This window comes from Cherax quadricarinatus, chromosome 19, assembly GCF_038502225.1.
Source record: "Cherax quadricarinatus isolate ZL_2023a chromosome 19, ASM3850222v1, whole genome shotgun sequence".
NCBI lineage: Eukaryota > Metazoa > Arthropoda > Malacostraca > Decapoda > Parastacidae > Cherax > Cherax quadricarinatus.
In genome coordinates, this window is record NC_091310.1 from 35,775,518 (window position 1) to 35,798,472 (window position 22,955).

The window sequence follows — 22,955 nt, forward strand, 5'->3', positions numbered from 1 at the left end:
AGGAAAGAAATCATATTGAAGAAAACTAAAGTTCTGAAGAACACATCCAATTCACCGATATGCTGCAATAACCAAACCACAAACCGACACCACCAAGACTCTACACGCCAATCTACAGGCACCATCGCCCAGCAACTTCCTCTCTCCACTTCCCGACAATGCTCCCTCCAAGGTGCTGTACTGCATGGTGTATGCACACCTTGCAAATGCAGCAAACCCCAGCACTTTCAACACCACTATTAACGAACTATTCCGTCTGAACAACATGCCTGTCTTCAATTTTACGGACTCCACACCTTCAGCAGACATCCTCAAGATCCTTCCCAATGCCCTGAACTTTACTGCACCTGCAGACCTGTCTCGTGACCGACCAACTGCTCCTGTAACTTCTATAACCACCTCCACCACCGACAATGTTGATCATGCTGCCTCAACCACCGTCACCCACCTCTCCCAGCCTGCTGTTACACAACCATTACACCTCTCCACTACTGCTCCTGTCGATCCTCAGTCACCTGCTACCACCAATGTAGATTTGCCCAATGAATCCATTCCAGAAGAGGAAGGTAGCGACAACTCCAGTACACCCTCATGGGAAAACCTTACCTTCTGCACTTCTCCTTCAAATACTGACACCATGACCTGTACTGAACTCTACAAAAGCCTTGGTGCTGGAACATTTAAGTATGCCTGTGAATCACCGCTTCACTTCACACTCACCCAAGTTCTCAAGTTCATCAAGCCTCTACGTTTCACCTTCAGTAACAAGGCTAAATTATACGACCTATCTAGGAGCAGCTTCAAAAAGTCTGAAAATGGATCCATTGCTAACCTGCCTCCTCAGTTACTCCTATAACTCTCATACGTGTTCTACCCTTTGATGTGACCTAGCCTGCTGCCAGCTACTCAAGATTCAAGATTTCAACTACCACAAGTTCGATGCAACAGTCCCTGCTATTCCTGTTCTCAAGTCTGCCTCACAATCGCCTTAGCTGCTGGGTTAAGCCCTGGCTCTATTTCTACGACTAAGAACACTCCTCTCCAGAGCTATTCTTCGTCTGTCCTGTCTTCCCCGCTCATCCCATTGGGATCTTACCTGAATTTGTTCGTTCGTTCGCTCGGAGAGGAGGAGGGAGTATATATAGCCAGCAGACAGAGACAGGGCAAGAGAGGTAGTAGAGGAAGATGAGAAGTAGTGGTAGAGGTGGTAGTAGTAGTGGAGTCAAAGACTGAGAAAGAGGAGCACTGCAAGAGAGCTAGGGACCCACAAAGGGTAGGAACAACACAGAGGGGAAAAAAATAATAAAAATGGACCAAATACCCAAGGCAGAAGAAAGAAAACCCAAAGGAGAAAGAGGAAAGGGGAGGAGAGAGAAGGGGAAAACAAGAATCAGGTTAAGTCACAGGTGTTCTGAAGTTTGGAGCATTTTACAATGTAAAGGAAGAGGAAGGCATCTACAGAGACAAAGCCAGGACTAAGATTCATACAAGGAAATTTGTGTACAAGGGAGGATTCACCCAGACAGTGACTGTTAGTGTGACTTTGTAAATGGTCCAAGTCGGACTGAAATGTTGTCATAAGCTCCTCTCTCCTATGTGCAGGTTATTTGTGTAGTGTGCCCTGTAAGCATTATGATTAGTCTGCCCGAAATGCTCGACATGCTAGAGGCTTTTTTTGTGCTAAACAATATTTTATAAAGTGTAAATCACACATTGTATACTATGCAAAGAAATAAAAAGCTTGAATTTGAATTTATGTTCACTTTTAATTTCCTTCTTTTACACACCCTCCCAAATTCATCCACCAACCTCTGCAACCTCTCTTCATAATCTCCCATAAGTAGTGTCATCAGCATACAGCAACTGTGACAACTCTCACTTAATCTTTCAATCCCATATATCCCACACCTCTTTACAACACCTGTGCACTCACTTCTGCAGCCCCATCTATAAACATATTAAACAACCATGGTGACATAGGCTAAATTTGACCTGATTTCAGATATAAAATCATTGCAAAAGTTTCAAATTATGTGCAAGGCCTAAAAGTTTAACATTTTGCTTTACGTACAGTTTTACAAGTTAACTGAGAGCTAAACATATAAACATAAGCAAGAGCTCTTGTAACAACTGCAGATGTAACTCATCCATCAATTGACTGATGTATTTTCATCATGATTTAGCACCCTTGGGGCAACCTAATAAAACTGACTGATGCACAGCACACCATCAGGCCATTTGTCTTATTGTGAATTTTGTGTATACAGATACTGAACCCATTTAAGAACATAAGAACATAAGAACGAAGGAACACTGCAGAAGGCCTACTGGCCCATGCGAGGCAGGTCCAAGTCTCCTACCGGCTTAAGCCAATGCACCCAACCTAGTCAGGTCAGGTCACATTGACTTAAGGGAGGAACACGGCAACCGACCTGGTAGCACAAGCTATCAGGTCTAACTCACACCCACCCACATCTACTCATGTATTTATCCAACCTATTTTTAAAGCTACACAACGTTCTAGCCTCTATAACGGTACTTGGGAGTTTGTTCCACTCATCCACAACTCTATTACCAAACCAGTACTTTCCTATATCCTTCCTGAATCTGAATTTTTCCAACTTAAAACCATTGCTGCGAGTCCTGTCTAGGCTAGATATTTTCAGCACACTATTTACATCCCCTTTATTTATTCCTGTCTTCCATTTATACACCTCAATCATATCCCCCCTAATTCTACGTCTTTCTAGAGAGTGCAGTTTCAGGGCCCTTAGTCTATCCTCATAGGGAAGGTTTCTGATACATGGGATCAACTTTGTCATCCTCCTTTGTACATTTTCCAGAGAATTTATATCCATTCTGTAATACGGTGACCAAAACTGTGCAGCATAATCTAAATGAGGCCTAACCAAGGATGTATAGAGTTGAAGAACAACCTGAGGACTCCTATTATTTATGCTTCTTGATATGAAGCCAAGGATTCTATTAGCTTTATTGCGAACACTTATGCACTGTTGTCTTGGTTTCAGATTACTGCTAACCAGAACTCCTAAATCTTTTTCGCAATCCGTAATATTAAGATCTACATTATTTAGTTTATATGTGGCATGGTTATTGTCCTGTCCAACATTTAGAACTTTGCATTTGTCTATATTAAACTGCATCTGCCACTTCTCCGACCACTGCATCAGTCTATTCAAATCTTCCTGGAGTGCTCGAATGTCCTCGTCAGAATGAATTCGACGGCCTATTTTGGTGTCATCGGCAAATACTTGGCAAAAAAAAAAATAAATAAATAAAATTAACTGACCTTGGAAACAAGGAAAACTTAAACTATATTTTTTTTATAAAAGGTGTCATTATTTCTCAACTTAACCTAATTAAATAACTGCAAGTATTCTGCTCAACGTTCCTGAGTTGTCAACTGGTCAGTCTCTAATACTGTATTTTTCTACTGGCAAAAATTTCTCCCATTTATGAATTTTGTTAACAAATGTTAACCTAACCTCAACATAAACTATGTTGGTGGATAACCCATTGGTATATGTGTGGCTACATTTTAAGAAATGACAACCCTGTACCTGTATAATTCTGAAATCACCAATTTGAAAAGTCAACGAATGACTGCCTGGAACGAACCAAACCTGACATCGTATAATCCCTTAAACTCCCACAGTGCAACATTTTATATATATATACTTGCTATGCACTTAGCATAATAAAATGTCAGTGTGTTTGATGTAAAGAAAATATACAAGGACACAAGTGCAACTAATGTAACTATTTTTATTGTGGCAATGTTTCACTTGTGTCCTTTTACTTAACATATTGTTGGTAATTCTACCAATATTCATATAATGAAATACTGAATTCTATATAAAAACTAAAAGGAATACAAAATGCTTATTTTTAGAGGGCCATGAAAACATCTTTTTATACACATTTTAAATGCAATGATATATACATATGTACACCTTCATAAAATTTGAGTGTTGCATTAATAGTCCTCAATTAAAAAGAATGTGCAGACAAGCCTAATTAGAAATGTGGCAGCAATATTGAGATTTATCTCCCACCAAGTTATCAAGTACAAGGCTGATTTCTGTAAAAGATATGTGCCATTTTAACTCATTTTATCCTAAAATATATTAAAAACACGCCAACATAAGATAGACATAAGCAGGTCAGGTCAGGCACTCATCTCTGCAGACAGTATCAACAATCTTCTAAATACTCACCGGAAATGCGCGTATGCGCATCTTCTGATGATCTTTTTTGTTTCCTGTCTTTATGGAACTCATATTAAAGATTTTTCGTTCACTGACTTTCAAAATACACTGAATCTCCAACACTTCCTTCCCGAAATTCTTGGATGTTCATGAAATAAACATTCTTCAATGGCCTCTAATCAAAACACACTGCATGATTATATTTATTCGCATGTTTCCCTTATGAGCGAGAGAACCGGAGATCAAAGTGGATGTGGAGTCATGGTAGTACAGTAAGCGTGAAGCAGAGCAGCAAGTGTTGAGTGGTGGTGGTGTCTAAGACGACGGACAATGGTCGGCCATCATTGTTGATACTGCACCACTTTCACGCTACGCTCGATAAACTAATCCCTTATTTCAACTTTTTACTACCCCCAAGTGAATTCCCGTGCGTGGAAACAACGCCCATGAGAATGCGAAAGAACTTCTCCTGTATTTTAAGTTCCCTGGGGGTGTGGTGTTGGTGGTAGAAGTGAAAGAGAAGAGTGGCGTAGTGATACTCCAGGCAGCTGCTGGTGTGCGTGACGTCACGACGTAAACATGGCGTTCCCTGTGGTCAGAGCATCAGCCGGTATTCTCAGACACCATGGCCTCCTGGCCCTCACAGGGACTAACACGGCTAGTGTGCGACAATGCTCCGTCGCACACACTCTGCAGGTCCGGGAGAACATTAATAAGAAGCGGCGCGAGGCTCTGCTTGGCGGAGGACACAAGAGGATTGATGCTCAACATTCCAAGGTCCGTGGAATAAGACGCTTACGTGCAGTTCAGGACATATTAGAGGAAACGTTTCGCCACAAGTGGCTTCTTCAGTCCTGAAGAAGCCACTCATGGCGAAACGTTTTCTCTAATAAACGTCCTAAATTGTACATACGTGTCTTTTTCCACATCTTGTCAGTATCACCATACTATTTTCCATTTCAAGGTCCTCTCACCTACCTCATCCTACCCTATTTACTCTGGATTTATTGACCTCACCTTCATACAGAAGTATTACAGTACTTGTACTGAAGAATGAGACACTTGTGCAACATTTGGGGATCTTTATTGAGAAAACGTTTCGCCAGCCAGTGACTTCTTCAGTCCAGTACATAGAACAAGAAAAAAGGATCACTGCAGCAGGCCTACTGGCCCATGCTTGGCAGGTTCAAGTCACACCCACTCGAGAAGGAAGGAGCACTGTAACGGGCCTACTGACCCAAATTGGTCAGGTCCAACTCGCACCCACTCGTGTATTTATCTAACATACTTTTAAAACTACACAACGTTGCTCAAGTGTCTCATTCTTCAACATGTCAATTTTCTAAATCATTTGCATCAGTACTTTTATTCATGTGTTTCCTCATTTGTCATAGTGAAGCGAGAGCAACATGGTAATACATAAATATATAAAAACAGTGTGTGAAGTAAAAGGACACAAGTGCGACTAATGTGACATTTTATTGTGGCAACGTTTCGCTCTCCAGGAGCTTTAACAAGCCGTTACAAACAATGTTGTTAAATTAGACATGTGCAACTCTTGGGTATCTTTATTGAGGAAACGTTTCGCCACACAGTGGCTTCATCAGTCCATACATAGGAGAAACTTGAAGAACAAGTTTCTCCTATGTATGGACTGATGAAGCCACTGTGTGGCGAAACGTTTCCTCAATAAAGATACCCAAGAGTTGCACATGTGTCTAATGAGGATAGACTAAGGGCCCTGAATCTGCACTCTCCAGAAAGACGTAGAATTAGGGGGGATATGATTGAGGTGTATAAATGGAAGACAGGAATAAATGAAGGGGATGTAAATAGTGTGCTGAAGATGTCTTGCCTAGACAGGACTCGCAGCAATGGTTTTAAGTTGGAAAAAATCAGATTCAGGAAGGATATAGGAAAGTACTGGTTTGGTAATAGAGTTGTGGATGAGTGGAACAAACTCCTAAGTACAGTGATAGAGGCCAGAACGTTGTGTAGCTTTAAAAATAGGTTGGATAAATATATGAGTGGATGTGGGTGGGTGTGAGTTGGACCTGATAGCTTGTGCTACCAGGTCGGTTGCCGTGTTCCTCCCTTAAGTCAATGTGACCTGACCTGACTAGGTTGGGTGCATTGGCTTAAGCCGGTAGGAGACTTGGACCTGCCTCGCATGGGCCAGTAGGCCTGCTGCAGTGTTCCTTCGTTCTTATGTCGGTTCTTTGAACCATTCACGTTACAAACAATACATAGACACAGGGTATACATAGGCTTAGAGTGAGGTGTAATACTAGTGGTTTTCAAACCATTCATCACTAGTGGTAGTAGTGATATAAGAAGAACATAACATAAGAACGAAGGAACACTGCAGAAGGCCTACTGGCCCATGCGAGGCAGGTCCAAGTCTCCTACCGGCTTAAGCCAATGCACCCAACCTAGTCAGGTCAGGTCACATTGACTTAAGGGAGGAACACGGCAACCGACCTGGTAGCACAAGCTATCAGGTCCAACTCACACCCACCCACATCCACTCATGTATTTATCCAACCTATTTTTAAAGCTACACAACGTTCTGGCCTCTATAACTGTACTCGGGAGTTTGTTCCACTCATCCACAACTCTATTACCAAACCAGTACTTTCCTATATCCTTCCTGAATCTGAATTTTTCCAACTTAAAACCATTGCTGCGAGTCCTGTCCAGGCTAGATATTTTCAGCACACTATTTACATCCCCTTTATTTATTCCTGTCTTCCATTTATACACCTCAATCATATCCCCCCTAATTCTACGTCTTTCTAGAGAGTGCAGATTCAGGGCCCTTAGTCTATCCTCATAGGGAAGGTTTCTGATACATGGGATCAACTTTGTCATCCTCCTTTGTACATTTTCCAGAGAATTTATATCCATTCTGTAATACGGTGACCAAAACTGTGCAGCATAATCTAAATGAGGCCTAACCAAGGATATATAGAGTTGAAGAACAACCTGAGGACTCCTATTGTTTATGCTTCTTGATATGAAGCCAAGGATTCTATTAGCTTTATTGCGAACACTTATGCACTGTTGTCTTGGTTTCAGATTACTGCTAACCAGAACTCCTAAATCTTTTTCGTAATCCGTAATATTAAGATCTACATTATTTAGTTTATATGTGGCATGGTTATTGTCCTGTCCAACATTTAGAACTTTGCATTTGTCTATATTAAACTGCATCTGCCACTTCTCCGACCACTGCATCAGTCTATTCAAATCTTCCTGGAGTGCTCGAATGTCCTCGTCAGAATGAATACAGTAATACAGTATGGTGGTATAAACCTTGGTAATAAATACCGACAAGTTGGTTTAGAAAGACACGTAAGCAAACACTATAACATATTTATTAGAAAACGTTTCGGTCCTGGAACCTTGATCAAGGTTCCAGGACCGAAACGTTTTCTAATAAATATGTTATAGTGTTTGCTTACGTGTCTTTCTAAACCAATACAGTATGGTAGAACAATCAACTTGCACATGAGTAAAAGGTTATAAAAGCTATTACAGTACTTGGGTAGCATAAAAATAGGTTAGACAAATATTTCTGTAGGTGGTTGGGAGGTTGTTAGGTAAGACACATATGCAACAGTTAGGTATCTTTATTTCGAAACGTTTCGCCTACACAGTAGGCTTCTTCAGTCGAGTACAGAAAAGTTGATAGAAGCAGAAAATACTTGATGACGATGTAATCAGTCCATCACCCTTAAAGTTTTGAGGTGGTCAGTCCCTCAGTCTGGAGAAGAGCATTGTTCCATGGAGATGAAGTGACAGGATTTTAATGTTCAGGTGGTTGGGTCTGAGAAGGTCTGTTTCAGTGTTCCTCTGTTTTGTTCTTGGGTAACAGAGACTGATGGTATGGTTTACTGTTTTGAGGAGGATTTTTTCTAATACTTCAGTGATGATGAAGCTGCCATTATTTTGCTTGATTGTGTTAGAAACAACAATTAATGATGATTCAAGGCATTTACATAAGAACATCGGAAAGAAGGAACACTGCAGCAGGCCTACTGGCCTATGCGAAGCAGGTCCAAGTCTTCTATCGGCTTAAGCCAATGCCCTAACCTAGTTAGGTGTCAGGTCACATTCAGTTAAGGAAGGAGCATGGCATCTGACATAGTAGCACAAGCTAATCAGGTCCAACTCACCCACCAGCCTCCACTCGTGTGTTTATCTAACCTATTTTTAAAACTACACCACATTTTAGCCTCTATAACTGTACTGGGGAGTTTGTTCCACTCATCCACAACTCTATTACCAAACCAATGCTTTCCTATATCCTTCCTGGCTAGATATTTTTAGTACGCTATTTACATCCTCTTTATTTATTCCTATTATTCATTTATACACCTCAATCATATCCCCCCCTAATTCTACGCCTTTCTAGAGAGTGCAGATTCAGGGCCCTCAGTCTATCCTCATAGGGAAGATTTCTGATTCATGGGATCAACTTGTCATCCTCCTTTGTATGTTCTCCAGGGCATTTATATCCATTCTGTAATATGGTGACCAAAACTGTGCAGCATAATCTAGATGGGGCCTAACCAAGGATATAGAGTTGAAGAAAAACCTGAGAAATCCTATTATTTATGCTTTTTGATATAAAGTCAAGGATTCTATTCGCTTTATTGCAAACACTTGTGCACTGTTGTCTTGGTTTTTTATTACTGCTAACCAAAACTCCATCACGAAATTCTTCAAAGGTATCAAAGACTATGTGATTATCAAAGACTATGGAGCAAAACTCTTCTCCAGGCTGAGGGACTGACCACCTCAGTGATCCAGCTGAATTGAACATAAGAAAGGAGGATCGAAATATAAACACATATGCAGTATAATGTGATCCTTTATTGACAACGTTTTGCCCACACAGTGAGCTTTTTCAAGTCACAAACAGATCTACCTGGGGTGGAAGGTACGCGAGTATTTATAGTCAGGTTCAGAATGCTGAAGTCAGATACCTTCCACCCCAGGTAGATCTGTTTGTGACTTGAAAAAGCCCACTGTGTGAGCGAAACGTTGTCAATAAAGGATCACATTATACTGCATATGTTGTTAAATTAGACACATGTACAACTCTTGGGTATCTTTATTGAGGAAACGTTTTGCCACACAGTGGCTTCATCAGTCCATACAAAGGATAAACTTGAAGAACAGGAGGAGAATGAGGTAATCAGTCCCTCAACCTTGAGTTGATGTGGTCAGTCCATCAATCTTGAATAGAATACGGCATATGAGCGGAGAAGCAGCTTATAAACTGTATGGCAAGAGAGGTGCAGCAGTCGTAGGTGGTGTCACATTTGTTCAATGTGGAAGTAGGTCGTGCCCAAGGGTTAGGCAAGCGAAGAATTCCCAAGTATATTAAGATTCCAAGAAGTTGCAGTGTCTGTCAGACACTGCAACTTCTTGGAATCTTAATATACAGTACTTGCCATACGGTTTATAAGCTGCTTCTCCACTCATATGCCGTATTCTATTCAAGATTGATGGGCTGACCACATCAACTCAAGGTTGAGGGACTGATTACCTCATTCTCCTCCTGTTCTTCAAGTTTATCCTTTGTATGGACTGATGAAGCCACTGTGTGGCGAAACGTTTCCTCAATAAAGATACCCAAGAGTTGCACATGTGTCTAATTTAACGTGTCGGTTCTTTGAACCATTCATCTACAATACTGCATGTGTGTTTATATTTCCATTGTGTCGGTATTTTATACCATTTATTTCCAAAGGAGGATCACTGCAGCAGGCCTGTTGGCCCATACTAGGCAGGTCCTTTACAATACATCCCACTAACAAAACATTTGCCCAACCCAATTTCCAGTGCTACCCAAGAAATAAGCTCTGATAACTCTATCCACTCATTTGCAAGTCTCACTCAAATCCATCCCCTCTCACTCGTATATTTATCCAACCTAAATTTGAAACTACCCAAAGTCCTAGCATCAATAACCCAACTAGGTAGACTGTTCCACTCATCAACTACCCTATTTCCAAATCAATACTTTCCTGTGTCCTTTCTAAATCTAAACTTGTCTAATTTAAATCCATTGCTGCGGGTTCTCTCTTGGAGAGATATCCTCGAGACCTTATTAACCCTTTGAGGGTTTTCGTCGTACTAGTACGTCTTACGCGTAGGGGTTTTTGACGTACTAGTACTCATAAATTCTAGCGGCCTCAAATCTAGTGGGAGAAAGCTGGCAGGCCTTCATATGAAAGAATGGGTCTATGTGGTCAGTGTGCACAGTCTAAAAAAAATCCTGCAGCACACAGTGCATAATGAGAAAAAAAATACTTTGACCATTTTTTTTAATAAATCAGCAACTTTGCAGTGTATTTTCGTATGGTATTTATTGTTGTATTCTAGTTTTCTTGGTCTCATTTTATAGAATGGAAGACATATTACAGAAATTGAGATGATTTTGACTGGTTTTACAAAGAAGGGTGCCTTGAAATTGAGCTCAAAGTAGCAGAAATGTTCGATTTTTACCAAACTTCAAAAGTAAACAAATCGTGCCAAGCGTGCAATACACGTCAACTGGTGAGTCTAATATTCTTTCACAAGTGCACCAATAATATTTATACCATTTTTTACACTAATGCAGTAGTCTGCATAACAGTAAATCTTATATTTTTTGTGAAAATAAAAATTCAAAGTGGAAAGCAAAAGAATATAAGAGGGGCCTTGAGACATGACTAATGACTAGAGGAAATGTCATTTTAGTGCCAGGAATGTCTTTCTTGTTTATTCTGGACCCTATTCGGAAATTGGCATCTTTTGAAATTTGTGTGAAATTGGCAAAATTGCTAAATTCTGACCACTGTACTGGATAGTTGAATTTCATAAATGAGTGGTTTCTTGCACCCATTCGATAGAAAAAATGGAGTTCTAGCGAAATATTCATGTTTTTTGTCGACTAGTACAGTGAAATTGGCCGAAAATGGGGCTCAAAATGGGCAAAATCGCCGATGCGTAAACATCGCCGAGACCGCTAACTTTGCGAGAGCATAATTCCGTAAGTTTTCTATCAAATTTCAAACTTTTGGTGTCTTTATGATCGGGAAAAGATTCTCTATCTTTTCATAAGAGAAAATAATTTTTTTTTTTTTAAATTTGGCCGACCCTGAGAACGAGTTTCGGAGAGGGCCTGTCGACCCTCAAAGGGTTAATATCCCCTTTATTAACCCGTAAATGGTCCAAGCAGATCTACGTTCACATGTGTAGTGCTACAAAAGTAGATCTACGTTTTTTTTTTACATATTTTCAAATACAGTGGACCCCCAGTTAACGAACTTTTTTCATTCCAGTAGTATGTTCAGGTGCCAGTACTGACTGAATTTTTTCCCATAAGGAATATTGTGAAGTAGATTAGTCCATTTCAGACCCCCAAACATACACGTACAAACGCACTTACATAAATACACTTACATAATTGGTCGCATTTGGAGGTGATCGTTAAGCGGGGGTCCACTGTATAACAAAAAAAAAGTAATCAAAGTTTTTTTACACATTTTCAAATGTAAAAAAAAAAAAACAAAAAGGTGATCTACTTTTTTTTACATACTTTCAAATGTTGAAAAAACGTATATACACGTTTGGACCATTTATGGTTTAATACCCATCTTCCACTTATACACTTCTATCATGTCTCCCCTCATTCTTCGTCTAACAAGTGAATGTAATTTAAGAGTCTTCAATCTTTCTTCATGAGAAAGATTTCTAATGCTATGTATTAATTTAGTCAATCTATGCTGAATATTTTCTAACGAATTTATATCCATTCTGTAATATGGAGACCAGAACTGAGCTGCATAATCTAGGTGAGGCCTTACTATGATGTATAAAGCTGCAGTATAACCTCTAGACTTCTGTTGCTTACACTTCTTGATATAAATCCTAATAATCTATTTGCCTTATTACGCACGCTTAGGCACTGCTGTCTTGGTTTAAGGTTGCTGCTTACCATAACCCCCAAATCCTTTTCGCATTCTATACGGCTAAGTTCAACATTATTAAGCTGGTAGGTGCTAGGGTTATGGATATTTCCGAGCTTTAGAACTTTACATTTATCTACATTGAACTGCATCTGCCACTTTCCTGACCACGAATTGAGTTTGTCTAAATCCTCCTGAAGTTGTGAGACATCAACGTCTGAATCGATTATCTTGCCTATCTTCGTGTCGTCAGCAAATTTGCTTATGTAACTTGTAATTCCCTCGTCAAGGTCGTTTATATATACGTATTATAAACAACAATGGGCCTAAAACTGATCCCTGTGGAACGCCACTTGTTACAGATCCCCACTCAGACTTAACCCCATTTATGCACACTCTCTGCTTCCTATTAGTGAGCCATGACTTGATCCATGACAGCATTTTTTCCCCAATGCCATGAGCAGCCACTTTCTTCAACAGTCTCTGATGTGGTACTCTATCAAAAGTCTTAGTAAAATCTAAATAAACTATCGAATTCTTTATCCTGATCAACAGCCTCAAAAGCTTTGCTGAAGAAGGTTAATAAATTAGTCAGCTGAGTTGAACAACTATAGCCCTATATCAAACTTGCCCCTACTGTCTAAAATCTTAGAAAAATTAATTCACATATGCATATAAGTCTACTCCTGCTTAGTATCCCACAACATATTCAACCCCAGTCAATTTGGATTCAGACCGAAAAAAGTACTAATGGTGCAATTATACATATGCTTGAGCTAATATATTCGACACTCGACAAAAACAAATTTCCTCTGGGACTTTTCATAGACTTACAAAAAGCTTTTGATACAGTTGACCAAGACCTATTGCACCAAAAACTCAAACATTACGGAGTCAGAGGACATTCTCTCGATTACCTAAAATCTTATCTTAGCAATAGAACCCAGTATGTATATACAAATGGAGCTAACTCCACTACACAACCAGTTCTTTTTGGAGTCCCACAGCAGAGTGTTCTTGGCCCACTTCTCTTTCTCATTTACATCAATGACCTCCCAAATGCATCTGAACTCCTTATGCCCATAAATAATAAAAAAGGGCACAATACCGTGACTGGAACAATACACAAATAACCCGCACATAGAAGAAAGGAGCTTACGACGATGTTTCGGTCCGACTTGGACCATTTACAAAGCCACACTAACGAAAAGGAGAGCAGGATGGTCCCCCCCCCTCCCTCGGTGTTCTTGCTCTTACCCTCTGTGGGCACCTATTTCCCTTGTAGTGCCCCTCTTTCTTAGTATTTGACTACCTCCCCACTACTACTTCCTTCCACCTCCACTACTACTACCACCTCCTGCCTATATATACCCATCCTGCTCTCCTTTTCATTAGTGTGACTTTGTAAATGGTCCAAGTAAGACCGAAACGTCGTCATAAGCTCCTCTCTTCTATGTGCGGGCTATTTGTGTATCCTTAAACCCATTTTATTTGCAGATGACACTATACTTATGTCTTCTCTCACCGAAACCCAACCATACTAGCAGACACTGTAAATGCCGAACTACTAAAAATATCTACTTGGATGACCACCAACAAACTTACTCTCAGTATAGACAAAATCTATATTATGCTGTTTGGAAACAGAGATACAAATGTACAGCAAAACATACTGATAAATGGTTCACCCATTTCTAGACACAGAGGACAAATTTCTGTGTCTCCACCTAGACTGCAATCTTAAATTCCAAACTCACATACAGCAAATATCCAAGAATGTCTCCAAAACAGTAGGCATCCTCTCAAAGATACGGTACTATGTACCCCGATCAGCTCTTCTTGCATTATACCACTCACTCGTCTACCCTTACCTCAGCTATGGTATTTGTGTATGGGCCTCAATCGCAGCAAATCACCTTAAATCTTTAATAACCCAACAAAAAACTGCAGTGCAATTGATTACAGACTCCTGTAATAAACAGCATACTCTTCTGCTTTTCAAGAGTCTTAATTTACCCAATATACAAAACATCCACACTTATTATTGTATACTACATGCACAGAACACTACACTCAAATATAAACCCTCCTCTCAAACTCTTACATGTTAACTACAACAGAACACACAACCATAATACAAGACGCAATTCACTCTTTGATATCCCTCATGTCCATCTCTCCCTGTGCAAAAATGCCATGCACGTAAAGGGCCCAAAGATCTGGAATTCATTACCAGAACACACTGAAGGACCCCTGCCTGCAAATCAATTTATGGCCCTACTTAGAAATCTCCTCATCACCTAAAATTAACCAGAAAAGCTGCACTTAATACCTACCATTTACTCAAAAGCAAAACAAAAAGTACCAGAGATGTCTCAATTTCAATACTGAATGTTGTGCTGAAGATTGCTCAACCGTGTACTCATTACTTCAAAAACAGGATGTTCAAATTTCATTGCTTTGAATACTAAATTGTAGTACTTCACATTGTAATTTGTTTAAATTGTTCTGTTGTAAAACTGTAATGCTTCAAAATTGTAATGTTCAAATTTCATCATTTTAAATACTCAGTTGTGCTTCATATTGTAAATTGTTTAAATTGTAATACTGTAATTTTTATAAAATAATTCAAAGCTGTAATTATTCACTTCTAAACTTTTCTACTAGACCTATTAAAGCCATATAGCATTACCTATTAATATTCAATTCTCTGTACTCACTGTAACTCCCTTAATGACCATTTAATCTGTTATAGCCTAATCTTAGTTAATTTTAAGTTTGCCCGAAATGCTCTGCATACAAGGGGCTTTTGGCATGTACACTCAACTATTATATTCCTTTGTACAACTATGTATCATGTCAAAATATAATAATAATAATAATAATAATAATAATAATAATAACAATAAATGGGATTAGGTCAGGGGTTTCAAATAGAGTTAGAGCTAAAGAAGGAGTAGCAATAATGTTGAAGGATAAGCTATGGCAGGAAAAGAGGGATTATAAATGTATTAATTCAAGGATTATGTGGAGTAAAATAAAGATTGGATGTGAAAAGTGGGTTATAATAAGCGTGTATGCACCTGGAGAAGAGAGAAGTGTAGAGGAAAGAGAGAGATTTTGGGAAATGTTGAGTGAATGCGTGGGGAGTTTTGAATCAAGTGTGAGAGTAATGGTGGTTGGGGATTTCAATGCTAAAGTGGGTAAAAATGTTATGGAGGGAGTAGTAGGTAAATTTGGGGTGCCAGGGGTAAATGTAAATGGGGAGCCTTTAATTGAGCTATGTGTAGAAAGAGATTTGGTAATAAGTAATACATATTTTATGAAAAAGAGGATAAATATACAAGGTATGATGTAGCACGTAATGAAAGTAGTTTATTAGATTATGTATTGGTGGATAAAAGGTTGATGGGTAGGCTCCAGGATGTACATGTTTATAGAGGGGCAACTGATATATCGGATCATTATTTAGTTGTAGCTACAGTTAGAGTAAGAGGTAGATGGGAAAAGAGGAAGGTGGCAACAAGAAGTAAGAGGGAGGTGAAAGTGTATAAACTAAGGGAGGAGGAAGTTCGGGTGAGATATAAGCGACTATTGGCAGAAAGGTGGGCTAGTGCAAAGATGAGTAGTGGGGGGGGGGGGGTTGAAGAGGGTTGGAATAGTTTTAAAAATGCAGTATTAGAATGTGGGGCAGAAGTTTGTGGTTATAGGAGGGTGGGGGCAGGAGGAAAGAGGAGTGATTGGTGGAATGATGAAGTAAAGGGTGTGATAAAAGAGAAAAAGGTAGCTTATGAGAGGTTTTTACAAAGCAGAAGTGTTATAAGAAGAGCAGAGTATATGGAGAGTAAAAGAAAGGTAAAGAGAGTGGTGAGAGAGTGCAAAAGGAGAGCAGATGATAGAGTGGGAGAGGCACTGTCAAGAAATTTTAATGAAAATAAGAAAAAATTTTGGAGTGAGTTAAACAAGTTAAGAAAGCTAGGGAAAGTATGGATTTGTCAGTTAAAAACAGAGTAGGGGAGTTAGTAGATGGGGAGATGGAGGTATTAGGTAGATGGCGAGAATATTTTGAGGAACTTTTAAATGTTAAGGAAGAAAGAGAGGCAGTAATTTCATGCACTGGTCAGGGAGGTATACCATCTTTTAGGAGTGAAGAAGAGCAGAATGTAAGTGTGGGGGAGGTACGTGAGGCATTACGTAGAATGAAAGGGGGTAAAGCAGCTGGAACTGATGGGATCATGACATAAATGTTAAAAGCAGGGGGGGATATAGTGTTGGAGTGGTTGGTACTTTTGTTTAATAAATGTATGAAAGAGGGGAAGGTACCTAGGGATTGGCAGAGAGCATGTATAATCCCTTTATATAAAGGGAAAGGGGACAAAAGAGACTGTAAAAATTATAGAGGAATAAGTTTACTGAGTATACCAGGAAAAGTGTACGGTAGGGTTATAATTGAAAGAATTAGAGGTAAGACAGAATGTAGGATTGCGGATGAGCATGGAGGTTTCAGAGTGGGTAGGGGATGTGTAGATCAAGTGTTTACATTGAAGCATATATGTGAACAGTATTTAGATAAAGGTAGGGAAGTTTTTATTGCATTTATGGATTTAGAAAAGGCATATGATAGAGTGGATAGAGGAGCAATGTGGCAGATGTTGCAAGTATATGGAATAGGTGGTAAGTTATTAAATGCTGTAAAGAGTTTTTATGAGGATAGTGAGGCTCAGGTTAGGGTGTGTAGAAGAGAGGGAGACTACTTCCCGGTAAAAGTAGGTCTTAGACAGGGATGTGTAATGTCACCATGGTTGTTTAATATATTTATAGATGGGGTTGTAAAGGAAGTAAATGCTAGGGTGTTCGGGAGAGGGGTGGGATTAAATTTTGGGGAATCAAATTCAAAATGGGAATTGACACAGTTACTTTTTGCTGATGATACTGTGCTTATGGGAGAATCTTAAAAAAAAATGCAAAGGTTAGTGGATGAGTTTGGGAATGTGTGTAAAGGTAGAAAGTTGAAAGTGAACATAGAAAAGAGTAAGGTGATGAGGGTATCAAATGATTTAGATAAAGAAAAATTGGATATCAAATTGGGGAGGAGGAGTATGGAAGAAGTGAATGTTTTCAGATACTTGGGAGTTGACGTGTCAGCGGATGGATTTATGAAGAATGAGGTTAATCATAGAATTGATGAGGGAAAAAAGGTGAGTGGTGCGTTGAGGTATATATGGAGTCAAAAAACGTTATCTATGGAGGCAAAGAAGGGAATGTATGAAAGTATAGTAGTACCAACACTCTTATATGGGTGTGAAGCTTGGGTGGTAAATGCAGCAGCGAGGAGACGGTTGGAGGCAGTGGAGATGTCCTGTTTAAGGGCAATGTGTGGTGTAAATATTATGCAGAAAATTCGGAGTGTGGAAATTAGGAAAAGATGTGGAGTTAATAAAAGTATTAGTCAGAGGGCAGAAGAGGGGTTGTTGAGGTGGTTTGGTCATTTAGAGAGAATGGATCAAAGTAGAAAGACATGGAAAGCATATAAATCTATAGGGGAAGGAAGGCGGGGTAGGGGTCATCGTCGAAAGGGTTGGAGAGAGGGGGTAAAGGAGGTTTTGTGGGCAAGGGGCTTGGACTTCCAGCAAGTGTGCGTGAGTGTGTTAGATAGGAGTGAATGGAGACGAATGGTACTTGGGACCTGACGATCTGTTGAGCAGGGTAATATTTAGTGAAGGGATTCATGGAAACCGGTTATTTTCATATAGTCGAACTTGAGTCCTGGAAATGGGAAGTACAATGCCTGCACTTTAAAGGAGGGGTTTGGGATATTGGCAGTTTGGAGGGATATGTTGTGTATCTTTATATGTGTATGCTTCTAAACTGTTGTGTTCTGAGCACCTCTGCAAAAACAGTGATAATGTGTGAGTGTGGTGAAAGTGTTGAATGATGATGAAAGTATTTTCTTTTTGGGGATTTTCTTTCTTTTTTGGGTCACCCTGCCTCGGTGGGAGACGGCCGACTTGTTGGGAAAAAAAATATTATTATTATTATTATTATTATAACATTGTCTTCACATCTCTACTACTACTGCTAACTCTTTTGTACTCTGTTAGGTAAAAGGACACAAGTGCAACTAATGTGACAGTTTGTTGTGGCAACGTTTCGTTCTCCAGGAGCTTTATCAAGCCGTTACAAACAATACATGGACACAGAGGGTATATATAGGCTTAGAGTGAGGTGTAGTAGTTGTAATACTAGTGGTAGTAGTTGTCGTAATACTACTAGTAGTAGTTAGATAAAAATAAAGATAAAGGTTTATTTCTTTGTAAAGCTTACAGTGTGTAATTACAGTTTTGGTTTGCTAAGTACAAAGAAAGCCACTAGTAATACTAGTGGTAGTAGTTGTAGTAATACTAGCAGTAGTAATACATGTGGTAGAAAAATCATCTTGTACATGAGTAATACATGTGGTACAAAAATCAACTTGTACATGAGTACAAGTTGATTTTTCTACCACATGTATTACTACTACTACTAATACTATCACTAGTATTACAACTACTACACCTCACTCTAAGCCTATATATACCCTCTGTGTCTGTATTGTTGGTAATGGCTTGATAAAGCTACTGGAGAACGAAACATTGCCACAATAAAATGTCACGTTAGTTGCGCTTGTGTCCTTTTACCTAACATATTGTTGGTAATTCTACCAACATAATTACAGTCTTCTGTACTCAAGTGAAGAAGCCTACTCTGTAGGCAAAACATTTTAAAATAAAGATACCTAACTGTTGTATGTGCGTCTTAACCTGTTGGTATTGTATACCATTTTCATATTCATGTTGTATATTATATTAATGAAGACACAGTATTTGAGTACAGGAATACAGAAATAGGACATCAGTACCAATGGTTAAAGAATCAACTATTGTGAACTATTGCCATACATTATATTGTTGGACAGTGCATTGATATACATGGATAATATATTCTAGTACTGTAATTCTTTAACTGTTTAACATAAATTTATTCTGTTTAGTCTCTGGAAAGAATGGGGAGAATCATTGCCTTTCCAAAGGTCAATATATTAATACAGTTTAGGATATAGAAAGCTACAGCTGCAAAAAAAAAAAAGTAACCATATCAGTGAGCTATGAGTAAGATGGTTTATAGAATGCACTACAATAATAATACTTGTAATTTCTGAACCTCTTTATTTTAATATATATATTTTTTTTATTTATTAACACTGGATGATTCCTACCAAGGCAGGGTGGCCCAAAAAAGAAAAACTTTCACCATCATTCACTCCATCACTGTCTTGCCAGAAGGGTGTTTTACACTACAGTTTTTAAACTGCAACATTAACACCCCTTCAGAGTGCAGGCACTGTACTTCGCATCTCTAGGACTCAAGTCCGGCCTGCTGGTTTCCCTGAATCCCTTCATAAATGTTACTTTGCTCACACTCCAACGGCACGTTAAATATTAAAAACCATTTGTCTCATTATATTCACACCACACATTGCCCTCAGACATGACATCTCCACTGCCTCCAGCCTTCTCCTTGCTGCAACATTCATCACCCATGCTTCACACCCATATAAGAGTGTTGGTAAAACTATACTCTCATACATTCCCCTCTTTGCCTCCAAGGACAAAGTTCTTTGTCTCCACAGACTCCTAAGTGCACTGCTCAACCTTTTCCCCTCATCAATTCTATGATTCATCTCATCTTTCATAGATCCATCCGCTGACACGTCCACTCCCAAATATCTGAATACATTCACCTCCTCCATACTCTCTCCCTCCAATCTGATATCCAATCTTTCATCACCTAATCTTTTTGTTACCCTCATAACCTTACTCTTTCCTGTATTCACTTTTAATTTTCTTTTACATACCCTACCAAATTCATCCACCAATCTCTGCAACTTCTCTTCAGAATCTCCCAAGAGCACAGTGTCATCAGCAAAGAGCAACTGTGACAACTCCCACTTTGTGTGATTCTTTATCTTTTAACTCCACGCCTCTTGCCAAGACCCTCGCATTTACTTTTCTTACAACCCCATCTATAAATATTTTAAACAACCACGGTGACATCACACATCCTTGTCTAAGGCCTACTTTTACTGGGAAATAATATTCCTCTTTCCTACGTACTCTAACTTGAGCCTCACTATCCTCGTAAAAACTCTTCACTGCTTTCAGTAACCTACCTCCTATACCATACACCTTCAACATCTGCCACATTGCCCCCCTATCCACCCTGTCATACGCCTTTTCCAAATTCATAAATGCCACAAAAACCTCTTTAGCCTTATCTAAATACTGTTCACTTATATATGTTTCACTGTAAACACCTGGTCCACACACCCCCTACCTTTCCCAAAGCCTCCTTGTTCATCTGCTATCCTATTCTCCATCTTGCTCTTAATTCTTTCAATAATAACTCTACCATACACTTTACCAGGTATACTCAACAGACTTATCCCCCTATAATTTTTGCACTCTCTTTTATCCCCTTTGCCTTTATACAAAGGAACTATGCATGCTCTCTGCCAATCCCTAGGTACCTTACCCTCTTCCATACATTTATTAAATAATTGCACAAACCACTCCAAAACTATATCCCCACCTGCTTTTAACATTTCTATCTTTATCCCATCAATCCCAGCTGCTTTACCCCCTTTCATTTTACCTACTGCCTCACGAACTTCCCCCACACTCACAACTGGCTCTTCCGCACTCCTACAAGATGTTATTCCTCCTTGCCCTATACACGAAATCACAGCTTCCCTATCTTCATCAACATTTAACAATTCCTCAAAATATTCCCTCCATCTTCCCAATACCTCTAACTCTCCATTTAATAACTCTCCTCTCCTATTTTTAACTGACAAATCTATTTGTTGCCTAGGCTTCCTTAACTTGTTAATCTCACTCCAAAATTTTTTCTAATTTTCAAGAAAATTTGTTGATAACTCACCCACTCTCTCATTTGCTCTCTTTTTACATTGCTTCACCACTCTCTTAACCTCTCTCTTTTTCTCCATATACTCTTCCCTCCTTGCATCACTTCTACTTTGTAAAAACTTCTCATATGCTAACTTTTTCTCCCTTACTACTCTCTTTACATCATCATTCCACCAATCGCTCCTCTTCCCTCCCGCACCCACTTTCCTGTAACCACAAACTTCTGCTGAACACTCTAACACTACATTTTTAAACCTACCCCATACCTCTTTGACCCCATTGCCTATGCTCTCATTAGCCCATCTATCCTCCAATAGCTGTTTATATCTTACCCTAACTGCCTCCTCTTTTAGTTTATAAACCTTCACCTCTATCTTCCCTGATGCTTCTATTCTCCTTGTATCCCATCTACCTTTTACTCTCAGTGTAGCTACAACTAAAAAGTGATCTGGTATATCTGTGGTCCCTCTATAAACATGTACATCCTGAAGTCTACTCAACAGACTTCTATCTACCAATACATAATCCAACAAACTACTGTCATTTCGCCCTACATCATATCTTGTATACTTATTTACCCTCTTTTTCTTAAAATATGTATTACCTATAACTAAACTCCTTTCTATACAAAGTTCAATCAAAGGGCTCTCATTATCATTTACACCTGGCACCCCAAACTTACCTACCACACCCTCTCTAAAAGTTTCTCCTACTTTAGCATTCAGGTCCCCTACCACAATTACTCTCTCACTTGGTTCAAAGGTTCCTATACATTCACTTAACATCTCCCAAAATCTCTCTCTCTCTCCTCTACATTCCTCTCTTCTCCAGGTGCATACACGCTTATTATGACCCACTTTTCGCATCCAACCTTTACTTTAATCTACATAATCCTTGAATTTGCAAATTCATATTCTCTTTTCTCCTTCCATAACTGATCCTTCAACATTATTGCTACCCCTTCCTTAGCTCTAACTCTCTCAGATACTCCAGATTTAATCCCATTTATTTCTCCCCACCAAAACTCCCCTACCCCCTTCAGCTTTGTTTCGCTTAGGGCCAGGACATCCAACTCTTTTCATTCATAACATCAGCAATCGTCTGTTTCTTGTCATCCGCACTACATCCACGCACATTCAAGCATCCCAGTTTTAATAATTTATTACTTTATCCCAGTTTTAATTATTTATTTATTACTTTATCCCAGTTTTAATAATTTATTAAATAATAGCGATGATAATAATAATAACAACATCCCAGTTTAAATTAACCCTTTCAGGGTCCGTCCCGTAGATCTACGGCTGGTCGGTGAGTGTCCAAACCGTAGATTTACGCCAAAATTCTAGCGCCGTCAAATTTAGCGCGAAAGCGCTCATAGGCCTACATATGAGAGAATGGGTCTGCGCCGTGGGTGTGCGCCATAAACAAAAAATCTAGGCGCCTGCATAGCATTGTGGGAACGCCGGCTCAGTCACCCTTGTTCACCATGCCTCATCGCAAGTCAGCTCTCACTCCCCGGAAAATTGGGACTCTCCTCTTCCTGTCTGATAGTTCTGACACTGATGGAAGTGGAAATGAAGACGAATTCTACGGCTTTCATAAGTTAGTGACCAAAAATAATGACCAGGATATCGATAATAGTGCAGAAAACCCCGACGATCCTCGACCTTCTACCTCTGGTGTAGGCACTCGTGACTCACCGTCGGGTGTTCCTAAACGTAAGAGAAAACTAATATTTTCCCGTGGCCTGGCCTCTGACTTCAGTAATGACGATGATTCTGACGTGGATTGTGATT

General features: G+C 39.4%; 2 protein-coding genes across 4 annotated transcripts in view; one reads left to right on the forward strand and one right to left on the reverse strand.

Annotated features, from left to right (window-relative positions):
- The window catches only part of Cul3 (cullin 3), a 59,824-nt gene extending 55,082 nt beyond the window's left edge, over positions 1 to 4,742 (reverse strand). Inside the window, exon 1 of the mRNA XM_070086640.1 lies at positions 4,239 to 4,742. Within this exon, the coding sequence (XP_069942741.1) occupies positions 4,239 to 4,301 (63 nt within the window). The 5' untranslated portion in view covers positions 4,302 to 4,742. The remainder of the gene's footprint in view (positions 1 to 4,238) is intronic.
- A 32-nt stretch (positions 4,743 to 4,774) lies between these two features.
- LOC128688321 (propionyl-CoA carboxylase beta chain, mitochondrial) overlaps positions 4,775 to 22,955 on the forward strand; it is a 72,498-nt gene continuing 54,317 nt past the window's right edge. For 2 of the 3 annotated variants that reach the window (XM_070086641.1, XM_070086642.1), the window contains exon 1: positions 4,776 to 5,006. In XM_070086641.1, the coding sequence (XP_069942742.1) occupies positions 4,809 to 5,006 (198 nt within the window). In that variant the 5' untranslated portion in view covers positions 4,776 to 4,808. Of the gene's footprint in view, positions 5,007 to 22,955 lie in introns of all 3 variants that reach the window. The other variant, XM_070086643.1, reaches the window with a different exon arrangement.